Source organism: Poecilia reticulata, linkage group LG11 (genome assembly GCF_000633615.1).
Source record: "Poecilia reticulata strain Guanapo linkage group LG11, Guppy_female_1.0+MT, whole genome shotgun sequence".
Lineage (NCBI taxonomy): Eukaryota > Metazoa > Chordata > Actinopteri > Cyprinodontiformes > Poeciliidae > Poecilia > Poecilia reticulata.
In genome coordinates, this window is record NC_024341.1 from 24,727,691 (window position 1) to 24,745,700 (window position 18,010).

The 18,010-nt window shown below is 35.7% G+C and overlaps 2 protein-coding genes across 3 annotated transcripts; one reads left to right on the forward strand and one right to left on the reverse strand.

Annotated features, from left to right (window-relative positions):
• Nucleotides 1-46: 46 nt before the first annotated feature.
• LOC103472908 (prostate stem cell antigen-like) lies at nucleotides 47-5,067 on the forward strand. Its single transcript, XM_008422775.1, has 3 exons — nucleotides 47-1,868; nucleotides 3,289-3,408; nucleotides 4,618-5,067. Exons 1-3 carry the CDS (start codon nucleotides 1,817-1,819, stop codon nucleotides 4,827-4,829), a joined length of 384 nt encoding a protein of 127 aa, XP_008420997.1. The 5' UTR covers nucleotides 47-1,816; the 3' UTR covers nucleotides 4,830-5,067.
• Nucleotides 5,068-10,293: 5,226 nt separating this feature from the next.
• On the reverse strand, nucleotides 10,294-16,736 carry clic1 (chloride intracellular channel 1). 2 transcript variants are annotated; one of them, XM_008422774.2, is made up of 7 exons: nucleotides 16,277-16,736; nucleotides 15,974-16,032; nucleotides 13,881-13,990; nucleotides 12,289-12,414; nucleotides 11,241-11,347; nucleotides 10,850-11,025; nucleotides 10,294-10,753 (listed from the first exon to the last, which is right to left on the reverse strand). In XM_008422774.2, the coding sequence occupies exons 2-7, from the start codon at nucleotides 16,013-16,015 to the stop codon at nucleotides 10,592-10,594; spliced, it is 723 nt and encodes a 240-aa protein (XP_008420996.1). In that variant the 5' UTR covers nucleotides 16,016-16,032; nucleotides 16,277-16,736; the 3' UTR covers nucleotides 10,294-10,591. The 2 variants fall into 2 exon arrangements, with proteins under 2 accessions (XP_008420996.1, XP_008420995.1); XM_008422773.2 differs by having other exon boundaries at nucleotides 10,850-11,031; nucleotides 16,277-16,563.
• Nucleotides 16,737-18,010: the final 1,274 nt, after the last annotated feature.

An 18,010-nucleotide genomic window follows, 5' to 3' on the forward strand; every position in this document is an offset into this window, starting at 1 on the left:
TTTTTAAAAAAAACATTTTAAAAAAAAAAAAGTTGAGTGCTGCAGTTTCCTTCAGAGGAGTGTTTTTCTGGAGCCGTTTTGACGTTATGTGTAGCTAACCGACAGGAAAACGGCTAACTGGGAGGTTCTGTTCGACCCGTTCCGTCACAAGGCCTCAGTCAGCAGACCGTCCTGCTGGTCAGCCTCACGTCTCCCATTACCGCCGCAAGATAACTCAGTTAAATCGGCTCACTGGCTCTCTGTCTCTCTGTCTCTCTGTCTCTCTGTCTCTGCTGCTGACTTTCTCTCATTATCTGCTGACTCTCTCTGCTCCCTGCTGACTTTCAGCCGTTCATTTTCTCTGACTTCCTTCTTTGCATGTGAGTGCAGTGACAAAATGATTACAGAATAACTTATAACAAGGCAAGAAAATCTTCGGCTAATTATACTAGTAATAATGACAATTATAAATAGCATCAGAATAATTACCAACTCCTTTTCAATGTACACCTATAAATTCTTCTTAATCTGTGTTGTAACAATACATAAAATGTAAAAAAAGAAATGATGATAATTATAGTAAGATAACAATAATAAGCTAATCAAGTTAACATAAACACAGAAGAAAGAAGAATATTTAAAAGAACAATAAATGATATACTCATTCTCAGTTATATACACATTTTTACCCAAAACTTTAACTTTATTTTGAAATTTGACTCCCTTTCATAACGTTTCAGAAACTTTTCATCTGTATTTTCTTATTTCTAAATGGCACTGAAGAACTTTCATTGTCTAAATTTTAAAAATGTTGAGACAACTTTTGGTTATTTCCTTGATTGCTTCATTTTTAAGTTTTTGTCACTCTTTTCTGTTCATGTAAGTGCAACAGGGTTTTATTTTAACAACATTATAGACGTAAAGTTTGTCAAAATTGGTTTATTTATTCTTAGAATATATTTTGCTTAGTCATGAAGTTGTTTCTCCAGAATTTTTGTTGATATTTTTTAAGTTCTGTGGCGTTGCTCTTGACGGTTGGTGGTTACCATAGTAACCAGTAGCCGGAAGCTCCGCCCCCTTTTTTCTGTTGCCGATCTGTTACTGCTAGAATCAGCTCGATGTTTTCTTTACAAATATTATAGTTTAATACATATTTTAGACAAATTTAATCATATGCAGTTTTTCATGAGTAATTTTGCTGTGTTTTGTTTGTGTGTTTTTTAACTGTTATCATTATTAAAGTTGTCCATTTTAGCTATGTTTAAATTTAAAAATGCTAACTACTGCTAGCTGCCCATTGGGAGCCATTGCTTTGTAGTTTATTTAGGGTTATTTATTATATTTTATTTAATGTGTAAGGGCAGAAGTTGCTGGACTGATGTTAACCACTAACTTGATTTTCTCTTTTGTTAGAAAAAAATATAATAAACCTGAATGTTTGTGTCGTGAAGTCAACCTGAGACGGTTACATAAGTATCCAAACTTTACTCGTACATCTTGATTTTTAACATGTTTTCAGCATGTCAGCCATTTGCAATTACCTCCAAATTAAATTAGAAACTCCCAGGAGGAGAGGCTCACTCCCAGAGTCCCAAACTGGACAAAACGGACAAGAGTGAGGAAAAGCTCAGGTGACAGAAACACTGGACAGAAGACAGAAACCTTTCATCAGATTAATGAGAATATAAAAAAGAAGTGAGCAAAATTAAACTAGAAATCAAATTAGGGAATGAGCCGGAGGTCGCTTCAGATCAAACTGTTATAGTTGTAGCATCCAGGGAAGAGGTTCCTTCAGCTGCTGTTGGAGAACCGAGCAGAGGGACTTTAAGGAAGCATCATGACTCGTTTACATCTCCTAATTGGACTCCTGAGTGGTCTTCACCTGGCAGGTATGACCTTCACCTTCAGGAGAGTTACATCTAGCAAATATTAGTAGATCTATTCTCTTTTTATCTCAAAAAATTCATCAGCATCATTGGAAACTACTCTTGTGTCAGAATAGGGGACACAAAGAAACATTAAAATGTTCTTTAAATGTTTTTAAAGGCCTTCATTGTAACTTCTTAGCAGAAATTGGCTTCTTTTTTTAATGATCACGGAGCAGAAAAACATAAAGGTTGGATTTCTTTCTCTGAATTTGAGGATTTGTTTTAGATCACAAAGACGAAAGTAATCTGAATTTATCTGAAATGATGGTTTGTTTGTTGTTGTTGTGTAATTTAACAGCAGACATTTGCACATGTGATGAACCGGAAGATTTTTATAACGGCTTTCAAATAAAATTTTATAATGTATTTGGTTTTGTTTGGAAATAAACTATGAAGTATTGATGAAGGCTGAAATGTCTTATGTTTGTTTTCTTAATTACTTTAATGTGACATCCAGTTAGATTTTAGTAAAATATTATAAAAAACCAATTCCAGTCCATACAGAGCATGAGATTAAAGCATCAGAATGTGTTTGTTTTAAATATAATTAAATAAAAATAATTACAGTATTCTCATCACTTGATTCAGTGGGACACAATCATGTAAGTTTTTATTTTTATTTTCATTTTACTGATATAAAATTTAGGAATAAAGGGAGGAAATGGCAAATGAAGGTATGAATTGATGAAGAAATGAATTAATCCAGAGAAAAACAAACGTTCAAGAACTATAGATAAAGACCACTTTTATTTAAAAACTTTTGCAGTCATCATTGTTTTAGTATTTCTATTTAAAGTATTCAGTTAACCTTCCACATTGTAGTTCTCCTTTAAGAGTGATCATCTTTTATTATTATGTTAAAGAATAACATAACTCCACTGAAATCAACCTTAAATTAAATGATTAAATAATTTATGATTAAACAAAATGGCTGCAACTGCGATTTAAATGTTGAGAAAAAAGTATATAAATTTGTCGGAAAATATTATGAATTTTTGTAAATCACACATTATACTATTTTTTATTATTGTTGTTGTTTAATATTGTATTCAATGGTGTGTGGTAAACCGCTGTTTTACAGTAAACATTTGAACAAACTTAAATACATTTTTACTATAATTTTGTCCACTAGGGGGCACCAATGATCCACAAACATCAAAAATCTGTTTCCTGTCTCACTAACAGCAGCTTTTAATTTCCCTGTGGGACGAATAAAGTATTTTTAATTGGCTTAGTTTGAGTTTATTTTGACATTTGTTTCTCTGCTGATCAAATAAGGCAGAAATTCAGATCTTTTAAACTTTAGTAACATAATCTGGTAATGAATTATACACACAGAGGGTTGTATTTAATTTAAATCTGTCTTTTTCTCTCTCTCCAGGCTGTTTGCAGTGTTACACCTGTGTGTTTCCTGCCATTTCTCCCATGGACTGCCTGAAGTTTCCTCTGGAGTGTCCTGCAGGACAGCGCTGCCTGTCCAGTGTGGCGACAGGAAGACGAGGTCAGCGCCAAACGACGTCCCGTCAAAATAAAGGCCTTTATAGGAATAGTTTGTCCCACTGTTATAAAAAACATTTAGAGCTTGAAATCATTTGTGTGTCACATCTGGTGTTTGATTTTGAATCTTCTTCTCTGCATCAGTGGAAACTAGCAGAGTTTGCTGTAACTGGTTTTCTGTGTAGAAACAAAAACAAAAGAATGACTCAGCGCTCTGGAACTCAGATCCGTTTTTCATCAGGAAACTGACAGCATAATTAAATGATCTAAAAATGACTGCAACCTCTAAAAATATCTGGGAGTGGCAAAGGACTCCCTGTGTTTCATCAGAGGTAAAAGGTCACAACGAGTGCTGACAGAATCACAATAACTTTATGGGGATAATTTTAAATTAAAATATCAATATAAGTTGCTTGTTTTGTAATTTAATTAATTATTTTCAGTGCCTCATTTAAGTAGAAAAAAATACCAAGAAATTTGATGAGCGTGCTCTTGACCAAGCGTATTCAAACTATGGTCCGGGGGCCATTTGCAGCCCATGAACTGATTTTAAGTGGCCCTCCACCACCACAAGTCAAGAATAGATTAAATAAATTATGAAAAAACGACAACTTTTAAATTAAAATCTACTTACAAAAACATTAGATGCAACACAAAGTAAATTTMTGGTTTCCGTTAATTTTCATGGTAAATAGAATCACATTTACGCATTAACTTATACTTTACTGTACACTTTGGTGGTGCACCCAAATCTGCTTTTAATTGCTGTTTGAAGTGTTTTGAAATTGAGATTGATCTATATCCTGTTTTTGTTGCTGTGAAGACTAAATATTTTTTCAGTTTTCTTCAATATAATAAGCAAACTGGTTGCCTTTCAAATAAGAAGGAAAAAGTACAAAAACAACTGGAGGAATATTAGCTGCTAKCTAGCTTCAACCGCCTCAAAAATTAGCTACTGAAATATAATCACTTAAGACCACAAATTATTGTTTGCTTTGAAGTTTGGTTATGGTTTAAATATATGCGCTCATATAAGTTTCACTGCAATGGCAAAGAAATGCAGTTTTTGAGCAACATTATACAAAAATATGGGTGTTAAAACACTCATTGAAAGCTGGTTAACAATTATTCTGTGTGGCTGGGGATCACCTATAAACCATCTGCAGCATTTTCGCCACTAAATCCACCATTCGCTCTGTTTTTGCTTCGCCAGGCGGCWTTCAGCTGACGATATACGAGAAGAGTTGTGCCGTCCCGACGCAGTGCGGCTTGGCCGGACAGAAGTACACCTCAGGGGTGTACTTTAACTACACCAACGACTGCTGCGACACGGATCTTTGCAACGCAGCCGGGTCTGTTGGAGCCCTCGGCCTGAGAGGAGCGCTGCTCTGCCTGCTGCCTGCACTCGGCCTCCTGCTGGTCTGATCAGAACCATCAGAACCACGGACCGCCTCTGCCTCCCAATGGCTCTTTAGGAAAGAATGGCTGAGATGTTAAAGGAAAATTCAGTTTTAGTTCATCACAAGTTGCACCATCAGTAATATTTGTTATCCAGCAGCTCCTCTAGAAGATATTTAAGTGGAATAAAAGTGGAAAAGGTTTCTATTGAAAAATGTTAATCCAGAAAGAGTGTTGAAAATAATTAAATGTAACTTTTCCTGACCTTTACCTTAAAATTGTGGTTCTTTCTGAACTCTTTTAGTCAAAATTATGAACTGAGGAGCATAAATTATAATTCAGATTCTCCAAATCGAAATATCAGGACTATAAGAAATAAAAAATAAATTAACTAGAATAAAGCCACACCAGAATAATGACTTTATTCTCAAAAGCTTATTTTCTTAGTGTAGTCCTAATTCTCTGTCATATTACGGTTAATAAATCAGTAAAATAAATTGTGACAGCTAGCTAAGCAAAGTTGGTGGAATCAACTGACTCACTCTTTGGTTGCCTAGCAACTCACTCACTACTACTCTTTGGTTACCTAGCAACAACTTGCGAAGCAGCAGTTTCAGGTTTTGCCTCATTACTGCTAAAGTAAACGACATGGAGTGGAAACTGAATTAGAGGAAAAGTCACGACACCAGTTTGGCAGCATGTCAGGTATTTAAAACAAAGAAACGAATAAATAATTATTGATATACTGACATGAAATGCTCATGTTTTTCAGCCTTAATGTCCATCCCTATGTTGCACTGACTGGATTAAGGGCCATCTGTTTAAAAAAGGTCAATAAATAAAAAGTCAGCTTATATGAATGTATAATGTGGCAGTGAGAGGAGTTTTAATTAGAAGCGTTTTCAGTTTTATGCTAGCAGTGGTGCTACAGATCATCAGATTTTTACCAAGTTTTACATGCGAAGTGTTTTTTTTAAGTTCCTGTGAAGAGATTTAAAAGTCCCACTTCTGTTTGTTTTTTTAAGTATCTATATAAAACCAGGTTTGTCAGATTGTTCCGTTAGTTCAGCTAACATTAATGTTCTGTTTGGTACTGATGTCGTTTCCCTAAGCAAAGCATTTTGTACCAAACGATTTAGAGTCAGTTCATTTCTCTTGGTGCTTTTACAAATATGGAGATAAGTAATAAAAGCCATCATATATTGCATTGCCATTATTATACAGAATCTTCATAGTTTTAGATTACATCACATTTACGCTGGTTATTGTTTGAACCATTGAATTTGATTAAATCTCAGATTATGTCCTCTAATTGAACCAAATATAACTGAGCAACTTCCTTGTTGGTCAGTTATGTGAAGCATATCAACATATTCAGCAAACTACATAAAAAAATGTTAACGTGTAATATCTATGAGTACAAATTATGACATGTTCAGCAGAAACCTTCTCTGTTTTCCTTTTTATGTGGACATTTCAATAAAACAATCCTCAAAACAAGCCAGAAAAAAAAGGACGCGTTTTGTTATGAAGATATTTTTATTGGAACATTAATAAAAGTCAAATAAAAACGTTTCAGCTGTGAGTTTGATTGTCCTCGCTGCTGCTTTGATCTGTTTTACTTCATGATGCCATTAGCATTAAGACAGCGTGAAAAATCACAACATCAATAACAAAACATGTGAAATGAAAAGCAGAAAATAAAAATCCGACACATTTCCTGGTCCCTGAAATTGTTTCAAATATATATTAAGAAATGAGAGTTTCTGCTATGCTTGGACAAAAACACTAATAATGATTAACAGTGAAGTTATTCATATTGAATCCCTTTAAGCATTAGTCCATGTTAAAAATTAGATCAAATCCACATCAGTTCAACAAGCAAAACATTCTGTAATCAAACCCAAATCYTTCATAAAATKTGAGTTTATTGAGGTGAATTAACTCACAGCTGATTTCTAACACAATCAGGATTTTCTAATTGCACTTCGGTCATTTTTAGCAACACTAAAGAACTTCATATCAAAACAGCCTCTGGARATGTTCAACTGTGTTACCCTGAGGATGTGGTACTGCTTAACCAGACGAAGTGTGTTGTTAGCTCCAGGTCCTTCCATTTCGATTTAATCCAAGATCGTTTTGTAGGCAAGAAAACCTCCAGGAGGGAATCGAACCAACAGACAAGAGTCACGACCGAGTCTCAGATCTCTTTGGATAAAAATAAGGCTAACGGTGGCATATTTATGATTTGTTATTTTGTCAGAAGAACTTCACACAACCAACAAAAATATACAAGTAATCTATACTTTTATCAGGTGTTTGATATGTAACAGAGAAACGAACACATGTTCTAAAGCAGCGGTGTCAAACGTTTTGGGCCAAATCAAGATCACRAATGCTCTTAAAGGGCCGGTAGTGCCAAAATGTATTGATAAACTGTGAAATATATTAATGAATTCGTAAAATTAAATAATATAATTGAATGTYTTTTCAGTCCCACCAGAATTTCGCGATTGTTTTTGTGATTTTTTTGCAATAAGAATCGAAGTGTTTGTGGTTCAAATTTGGAAATATTTGCACTTATTTATGACGGTAGATGTGACTTTTTATTCCTCGCTGTTTAGATTGTGGATCTGACATCAGTTAAGACAGAAGCAGCTGTTTAGTACAAGTCAGAGAGTTTTTTGACCATTTTTGAGAGAAATCTTCAATAAACTCCCAATAATTAGTACAAAAAAAGAGCAGGGATTTGTTGATTTTTGTGAATTTCCATAATAATACACAAGAAACTGGASGGACTAATTTATATAATTTAGTAGTAAACAGACAAAAACTGCATTGATTTGATTGAAAACATGATATTCAAGCAGACTTAATGTTTAGTCCAGAATCCAGAGGGCCACATAAAAAGCTGCGGCGGGCCGGATTTGGCCCACGGGCCTCAAGTTTGACACATGCATTCTAAAGATATTTTTTTAACTTAACTGCAGACATTACAGAAAAATGAAACATTTTCAGAAAAAAATTGAACAATAATAAAATCCCACACAGATGTGATCCTTCCACAGACGTTTTAAAAACAGATTTGGTGGCTCATTTCCAAGAAGAAAGTATTTCCAGCAACTTCAATAAATCCTATTTAACTGTGAAAMCTACTCAACTGTCTAGTTATTCACATCAACATGGGCCAAGCCAGACCAAGGAAGAAGCAAACTGTGCAGCTGTCTGCGGCTCCACACCAACAGGGGGCTCCACAGAGCAGCTACGGTGCAAAGCTTTTCTTCTAATTGTTTCCGTCAATAAGAGTATTTGTCATTAGGCTTAAATTAAAAATATACAACTTCTGAGCTCTAATACTCAACTAGAAACAAAAGAAAAACATTTTAATTAGGTATGGGCCACTGTAAAATTCTGACATTTTGATAACCTTAAGAAAAAAAATAMAATTTTATTGTAATGTAAAATTTTATTTTACTACAAATTCTACTACTGCAGATATAAAATATTTCAAGTATTAATTTCATTTTGATTCAGTTGATTTTAATTTAAATGAAAACAGGCAGTGGTTGTTTTAAATGAACCTACATTTATTTTTAMAAATTTTTAATGTTTTCTACAAAATCCCCTTTTGTCCGTCTCTTTTATGATTCCTTTAAAGTGAAAAGTTAGCTCATCGACTTCAGCATGCTCACAGTCTCTCTTCCATACATGTAATTATTAATTAGAGACCTTGGCAGCGGATCACAAACAAGCCCACTAATCTTGACTAATCCCTCACGCTCGCTGTGGGAGCGCAGAAAGAGGAAGCCCGCATCTATTGAAACGGTTTCCTGTTTAGCTGCTTTCAGCGCCGGCTCGGTCTGGGCTGCTTTCCTCTGGTCCGYAACGAATCCAAACCTTTTCTGAATCATGATGTCTTACTATGAAAAGCTGTGTTTCCTCTGTGATAAAGTCTGTGGGAAACACCTGTGATTAAAACACAGAGTGACTCCATGGTATGCAAATATCACTTCCCTAAAAAATGTCCAGAGACTAAAAAGGTTTAATCTGGATGTGTTGGAATAATTAATATTTAAAAATAAAGAGAGGGGAAAGATTAAACGACTGTGTCCATTCTGAAGTTGTAATCAGACACAAGAAAAGCTGCAGTATGTTTTTTTTTTCTCCTCCTACTACTAAAGTAAAAGTATTTAATGAGCTGAGTATTGATTTTTTGTAGGTGACTGCTGCTAGCTAGCCAATTAGATGTGTTAGCTGGGTTGCTAATTGTGGCCTGTAAGTCTTCCTTGAACAAGTTAGAATAAAGACTATAAGAAATATTTAAATTTTTTTTTAGACAATGAGATTTTAGTTTGCTCACTTCTGGTATTTTGAGCTCCTTCCAGAAGGAGCCGTTTTGGGGCATCTTGTCACTTTAAATCCAAATGAGAAATTATACATTCTTTCATCTTTGAAAAGCATTAGTAGAGCCTCCGGCACAACCAACAAGAATGCAGCAAGTGGTGTCTAGATRATAAATCAACAGCAAAACACTTGTCTTTTCAAGCAGCCATTGTACAGTGAATACAGTGGTGAAACCAGCTGAGCAAACATGCGGCTAAGGTTGCTAGGTAACAGGCTGGACTTCACTGAGGTTGCTAGGTAACGAGCTGGGCAGAGTCGGCTGATTTGCTACATTACATTCTGGAGGTTTTCTGAAACAGAAAACTTTCCAAAAGACATCAACACACAGCCAAAAACCATCTGGTTGTTTTGTTAAGAGCTCGGGTTGATTTTGGAAGAAGTAGGTTAGTACAAAAACATCTAAAAATGTTTATTTAGCATAACATGCCCACTTTAAATTCTTCTTTTAAACCCATACTATGTTATTTCTTTAAGGTTATCATAAAGTTAGAATCTTGTACCAGYCTACAGTTAGCAAAGAATAGCAGCAAACAGTGGAATTAGGTGAGAGTGGGGCCCCAAATTGTTATTTTGCCCGAATACCAAAGAAAAGCTTGAACCGGCTCTGATCTGAGGTCAAAGTTCAATGAAGCAGGTGAATAAAGGTAAACAACACAAATGTTTTTGTTTAAAAAAAGGTGTGTGAAAATACAAGTCTTCCTGGAAGGAACATTTTGACTTAGTCATATATTATCTAGAGCAGGGGTGCCCAACATGCGGCGAAGGGGCCATTTGTGGCCCTTGGAATGARTTTTTGTGGCCCCTGACTGAGGTTAAAAAAATGGTGCAAATTTTGGATGAGATGGACAYTTCTTAAAATTATTGTAGAGTGAGATTTCCATGGCAAGTTTATATTATAAATGGAAAACACAAAGAATTTTTCTTTCAGAGTTTTTAAAACGACAATTTATAGACCAACAAAATAGAAAATATAAAGTTAAATAAACATTAAGGCAAATCTCATTCTAATGTTGGATTTGATAAAAAAAATAATTAACTTGTTCAATTTATTGTTGTGCAGATAAAGGAGAAAACATTCACAATAATATAACTTTTATGTTGTTTAATGGACGGAAAAAGCTCATTTTGGCCCTCRGTGGAAAGAGTTTGGACACCACTGATCTAGACTCTGCCCTCGTCTCCCTGCTGATGTAACCGATCCTGGCTGAAGTGGAGAATAAATACAAAGATCCACCTGTGGGTGTGTGTTCTGTAAGGTAAACAAAGCTTAAAGGAAACTCCCATCGGCAGGGAAACAGATCCCGATTGTTTGCAGAGTAAATATTTGATTACTGATTTCTGTGTGGATTTTTTTTTTTTTTACTTTAACATGGCCTATCGCCGTCCTACTTGAGAGCTTTCGCTACAGTCGAATACGCCATGAGGATCTCCGCATCGACAGGACAGGTGGCGCTAAACTCTTCCCTGGCGTATGCTGCGTTCAGGTACCTCCAGACGTTAGTCAGAGACTCTGGGATGGTGAAGTTTCTGTACTTCAAACTCACCACCTGGAGGTAAAAAAAAAAAAAAAAAAAGGATCCGTTTGAGTGGCAGGGATCAGGAAAACCGTGGAGAGGATAAACGTCGCACACTGAGAAGATTACCTTCAAGATGTGCAGCTTTGGCAGCAAGTTGCAGTCCGCCAGGGTGAGCTGCTGGCCGTCCAGGAAGGGGCGTGACGAGGAAGTGGCCTCGTCGGCGGCGTCCTGGTCGATCTCGTCAGGAAGTGGGGAGCCGAGGTAGTTGTCCAGCTTCTGCAGAGCCTTCATGAGGCCTTTCTCTAGATCTGAGAGCGAACACAGACTCAAAGAATAAGCGGGGAGATTAAGAGGATGTGCGCCGTTCACGCTGACGCAGYGCTGCTAAAACTGTAATGTTATTAACAGAAACTCCCTCCCTGCTGGGTTTTGGTTTGGTTTTTTTTTTTAGCCTAAGATTAGCATGGTGACTTCAGCGTTTYGCTTTCCTGTCGTCATCATCGTTTTTGATGCTTACTGTCATTAGTCTGAGGGTTTGAGTTCTTGATGTAAGCAGAGAACTTGGAGAAGATGTCGACTCCTGCTGTGTTGGACTCTGGATTACGAGCCGCCAGACGGGGATATCTGGAAAAACAGATGGTTGGTTACATTTAAAAAAACAACTAAATAAAAACTCAAAACAAAGGGTTTAATAAAAAAGAGCTAAGCTGCAGCTAACAGCTTCATCATGATTTATTTTAATCAATTGAGACATGTCTGCAGTTTTAAGATTTCTTCTAATTTCTTATGATTTTTGTTTCATTTCTTTCTTCAATTTTTCTTTTTCAGAATTTCTGGTGATGATTCAGTTTTCAGCTGTATTTTTAATTAATCTGAGGCTAATCATGACTAATTAATCAATTAATTAGTTAATCGCATGATAACTTTAAAATGAGGTTGAGGTTTTAAAGTGTAATTTTATCATAAACAATTCAGTTACTTGTGATTTTTATTAATTGTTTTGGTTGTTTTATTTTGGAAATTGAAAATGTGGAGTGTTCTGCACAAAATTAAAGTTTCTTTGTCTCCTTCAAGGACAGATTTGCCTTATTATTTCTTTATCAATACATTATTAGAAAATGATCTCAAAACAACGATATAATCGTTTATCACAATAATTTCTGGGACAATTTATCATCCACTAACATTTGTAATTGTGACTGGTCTAGGTGTACATGCAGTATTATGCCATATATTACTTGAAAATTGTCTCAAAACRTCAATATTATTGTTAATAACATATAGTTTCAGCATAAAATAGTAACAGTGCCAGGTCTATACTGGCATTATTAAACTTTAAAAACAATAAAATAGCTTCCGAAAGCTTAAAACATGCTATTCATCAGTTAAAATATTAATAGAGAGTCTATAAGAAGCATGACTTAAGATCTGGGTAATGATTTATCCAAAGGGTTTATGGTTACTATAACCAGGATCTGTCTTAAATTATCACTTTAYACCATTTCAGCGCAAACATTCAGAACAAAATTTACATCCTAACAGAACAAGTGAAGGTTATTGGTTACTTAGGAGGGCAGAGCGTCGACTCGATGAACTCCTCGATTTTGTTGGTGTCGGTTTTCACCTCGTTGCCGTACTGCAGGAAGGGAGGCTGAGCTCCAGGAGCCAGATCATTCAGGATGTCTGGTTTCCTGAGAGGAAGAAGAAAAACCAACAGGTGAACAAAACCTACACAGTTACTCCATAACTTAACGCTCTGCTTTCTTATTTCACGCTACTGGGTGATCGGACGAATTTATCGACCATCAACGATAAGCTGCGACTTTCACCAGTAGTGAAAGTCGCAGCTTATTAGTAATATTTCGTGTTTTTGTGCAAAAACACAAAATATTACCAAGTATTTTCGGTTTAGTTTCTAGTGTACTTGAGGTTAACTTCAGAGTAAATTTTCAGCTGGTTTTAAGTCAATGATTCCTTAATATAGATGAAAAAGTATATTGAGCAGATATGGGTCAAAATAATTGAGTTTCACAAACATGTAACAGTTAATTAGTTAAATAATGTTGGTTTTTATTCAAAAGGTCCAGCAAAACAAAGTTTTCATGACTCTCGATACTGTTGTAGGAATCATTGTACCAATTGTCAATAGTATGAACCACCTTTTAAAAAGTTGGGGTTTTCTCAGTTTGTTTCTCTGGTGCAATATTTTGGTCTAGTTTCTAGTGCAGACATCTTAGTTCATTTGAAATAAGTCAAAATTACTTTCAGCAAGATATAGGAGCTTGTTTTAAATCAATAATACCTCAGTATTGATGAAAAAGTGCTGGCTCCATAACCAACTGCCACTGGGGCTGTCACCTAGCAACGGCAGCCAAGACCAGACCGTCACCTAGCAACGGCAGCCAAGACCAGAACGTCACCTAGCAACCAAGTTCTAGTTCCACTGGAAGATTATTTCACGTATAATATGGGAAAAATGTCTTGTTATAAGTTTATTAATCTGCCAATAGAACAAGTGTTTTTTTAAACAAGAAGGAATTATTGACTTTAAACAAGCTCCTATTTCTTGATCAAAGTTACTTGTACGTTAGTTTTGTCTTATTTCAAGGATTGCACTAAAAACTAGACCAAAAAATACTTGGTAAGATTTTGTGTTTTGGCTCTGTACTCTCTTAATAATGGCTTTAACAATGCTTGATTTAACCCAAAAGACGCAGCTCATGGAAAAAGAACAACTAATGACGTTTTTAATGGCGCAAGAAGAGTTTTATTTTTCCCAAATGCAGCTGCGATTTATTTACTCGAGAACTATTCAGGATCAGAATAAGCGGAAAAAGGAAAATAGCCTATTTCTTCTGGATAAAGAAAAATATCTTGTTATAAGTGAAATAATCTGCTAATGTAATTAATAATTTTTGATCAATATTGAATAATTATTGACTTAAAACAAGTTCCTATTGCTGAAAAGTTACTTGTAAGTTAGTTTTGTCTTATTACAAGTTTACTAAGACGTTATGTACCAAAAACTAGGCCAAAAATACTTGGTAAGGCTTTGTGTTTTTGCAGTGTAGGCCAACAAGATAAATGTGTGTGTTGTACCAGCAGTAACCTGCACAGGATTAAATAAAAACAAACACAAATGAGGGCTGGTTTTTACTTCCTCATATCCACTGTGGTGACGTCGAACACCACTCCTTTCAGCCACAGGACCATGAAGAGGCGCTGTGAGAACGGACAGTTGCCGATGCACAGACCATCACTTCCTGCCTGCAATGCGAGAACGGACAGAGAAAGTAAAACATTTACAGGTTATTCTGATTCACGTTCCTCGTAAAGGTTTTAGTTACACAAGACTTTACAAGGTTTGAAATGCAAATACAAAGCAAAGCAATGTAATTAAGAAAGCATATTTCCTTATTTTAATTACCTAACCCAATGGATTCTGGGAAATGTTATATTTGCTTAACTTTCTCAGTGTTGATTCGATTGACATAAAATTTGGTCAGGTTTTAATSTTCCAAACTCAGTGCAATCTATATCCCACTGATTCCTATTAAAACAGCTTTTTATTTTAAATACCACAAATTTTCCATTTGCTAATAATGATTAGCAAATTCAGTAAAAATGCAAATTGATCAAAATGTATATCACTACAACTATTTTACTTATAAAATGGAGAAAATGTGTTTTAAGTGTAGATTAATGAGATGGGAAAACTAATCAGCTTTATGTAGTTTTACTAAAATAAGCAAAGATGATTTGCTAAGACCAAAACATAGTCTAAATAAATGAAAGACGTTATAAATATGTGGAGGGAAACAGGCATGAGTGAATTCTGCACCRACARGRGCTGAAAAGCCGCTCAGTGAGGAAGAAGCCGTTACACTAAAAATGAAAATCCAGATTACAGTTKGCAAAATATCCAGAGGGGAGAGAGATTATAATTTCTGAAAACATTTCTACAGATCTGATGAAGCAAAAAAGTAGGTATTACAAWCAAAGGGAAACTTGTTACTTATAAAATTACCTCATTTTATAAGGAGGTTTTTCATCTTTTGTAAAAGTTAATTCATTTTGTTCTCCAAACTAAAATTGACAATAGACCATTTTATTTRAATTTYCATAGATTTCAAAATAAAACATTAAATTAAGTGCACAATTATATATGCAGCTCTGTAAAACATTAAGAGACCACTTTAAATTATCAGTTTCTCTGATTTTACTTTTTTTATAGGTTCATGTTTTAGTAAAATGAACATTATTTTTTATTCTATGAACTACTGACAAAATTTAGTTTTTATTTGCAGATGATAAATGGTCAAAATAACAAAAAAGATGGAGTTCTTTCAGACCTCAAATAATGCAAAGAAATCAAGTTTATATCAGTTTAAAAACAACAACCCTAATGTTTTAAGAGTTCAGAGATCCATACTTTGTGGAAAAACCRGGAGGTTTTCAATGGAGTTCAGTGCAGTGGGCTCTTAGTCTTTTCCCAGAGGTTTATATCAAATAAATCTGTTTATTCATGGCTATGGAGAGGTTTTATTTTGTGGCAGCGGGGGTAAGAACATTATTTTTAAATTGAAAAGACTGCTGACAACGTTTCCTTAAACTCCTGCTTTTGTAGGTCAAATGTTTTGACAACATAACCAAGACCAACACATCCTGCCAGCTGTTTTATCTGCATATTTACAGAACTTTCCGTTCTGTACTCAACTAGATCAGATTTTCATTCATGAAATAATGCAAACCAAACCAGCAGATACAAAAATAGTAGACTTTATCCTAAGAAAACTTTAAAAACATGTAGCATASMRYWTWTRYMSMCWYTTTWKWKKWRMWYTWTAGGCTATCAGATGTAAWCGTGTGAAAGTTAAAGACTCTAGAGAAGTTACAACAGCATCTTTCACGACTGCAGAGGGGAAAAGTGGAGGGTGGCGCACATGTTCATACAGAGGARTCATTATGAGAGAGGAAGAGGAATAAACTTCAATTTAGCGCCCTGACCAACATACTAAATATAGATGGAAACCCATCGCCTGTTGTCTTAATGTGCTTTTAATTAGATTACTGGGGTTTATAACCCGCGGTGAGTCATGAGTGACATGAAAACAAACACGGGTCTCATTTTTTTTCTTCTCTCGGATAAACTCAGAYACGCTATCAGATATGAGCAGAAATCTTTCCATAAACCCGTCGCCGCCTGCGCGTCGCTTTCTGGGTGYGATGGCTTTCATTGCTGCCGCTTACCTTCACAAAAAGCTCAATTTTGGCCTCGTTTGCGTCGCTCATCTTCACCCAGTAAACACCTTTGCAGAGGCAAAAAGAGAGGACAAGAACTTTTGAGTTAAAGTTTTGAAAGTGAAGTGAAAAGCAGCAGCGGAAAGGCGGGCAGCTCAGCCCACATCTTCCGCTACGACAAATCCCCGACACAGGCTGACTAATGTGACAATGTGGCGGCCGCGCAAGCAGCGGAAACGCCTCACAAAGCCCTTTTCTCCCCGCAGAGAGCTCTAAAACTTAATCCGAGAGCTTAAATGATCCAGATCTTACAGTGCTGAAAGTTTTCTGTCCGCGCTGCTGCTGCTGCTACTGGTTTCCTCCTCCAGGTTCAGGGTCAGTACTGCAGCAGCGACACAATCATCATCATCATCATCATCATGAAAGCTGCGCCTCCATTTCCTGCTGCGCAGCCCTTGCAGAAAGTTAGTTGCATGAAGAAACTCTCGGTGTAAGAAATGCAGGAGAGCAAGAATAGATCGAGTTCAAAACAGAGAGTTGGTAAAATTACAAGCACATTCTTCAAATGTTTCTGAGAAACGAGCTATTGATATTTCGATTGGATAATGTCATGCAGAAACCGAAAAGGATCACCTGTAGCTTCCTGTTGTGGATTTTGTGGGTCGTTTTGCTTGTTTTTAATCACCGGATTTTCATTTTATAAACACAAAACGTTCATATTTTACGTTGAATATTTGGGGGGAAAGACTAAAAAAGTTAAAATTGTCTAATATTTTGTCTAAAATGCTAAACACCTCTAAATAAATTTGTTTATTATATGTAGAGCACTTCTCTCCATCTGCAGGCCAGCTCATGCCAATGCATATCTTTTTTTTAGCCAGGCAGGGTTGCGGCTCCCCCTCGTGGTAGCCGAAGGAGCTACACTTCCGGTGCACCGGAAGTGCACTACATCAAGGAGTTCGATGGCCTCATTAAGAAGCCCCATTTTTTAAACGCTGCGTTTTGGTCCAGCAGCACAGTTTGTAAAGATACTCCAAAATGTTGCGTAATAATTATTGTATTTGCGTTGAAACTGTTGCATCATTTTAGGCATCTAATTAACTTGTTTAATGATTAATTGATTCTTAAAAAAAAATAAACTTTTTTGTGAAGTGACAACTAAGCAGAGCTGGTTTAATATTTGACTTGAATTAACATTTAGTTTTCTAAATCTAATGCAAAAAATAGGACAATTAAACATATTCTGGGCATCAGGAAGCAATGTGCCCGTATGCATTGCAGTAGTCCTTGTTGAATGGTTAGCATGTTCCCCACTTCAATAAAAATGTCCTATTATTTTCCTCTCATTAATAGGTCAGTTGCTGACAAACCCAATATGATTGACAGGTGGGGTCATATTAATTTTTATCCCTTTTTCATTGTTTCTAAATATAAATGATTGTTTACAAACTGAATCATATCTATTAAGTTTTTTTATTTGGTGCARAGTAATTAGCCTGGCTCTGTTTGTGTGCTTGTGAAGCACCAGAGGGCGTCATTGGTTTCAGAATAACTTGCAGACATGTTGGTGCAGCCAGATTTACCAGCTGATCTGGAGGGAACAATAGACTGTAGCTGGCAGCCGTGAAGGGGACATACCACAAGCCYGGATCATGGAGACAGAACAAACCTCACCCAGATGGAGCACAACRATTAATTGTGTCTCTTCAAAAATGTTTAATTTCAAAGGCCTAAATATATTTTTAGATAAAWTGTCCAATCCAAGAGTAATATGAAAKAAATTGTTAATGTTTAGTTGTTTGCTAGACATTTTTGATTGACTATATTGTACCTTTGGATWTAAATAGTAATTACTGACTTATATTCTTCTTACTTTGAATAACATTTGATACACAGACACACAAATCACTTAACTTATATGTTTTTTCTGCACCTTTCCAGGTTCTTAATATTAGCTTGTCAGAGATTATGTTCCAAAAGTGCCACAATCCACATGAACAAAAAGTCTTTACCACAAAAAAGTGCATTAATATAATTCATTTAATT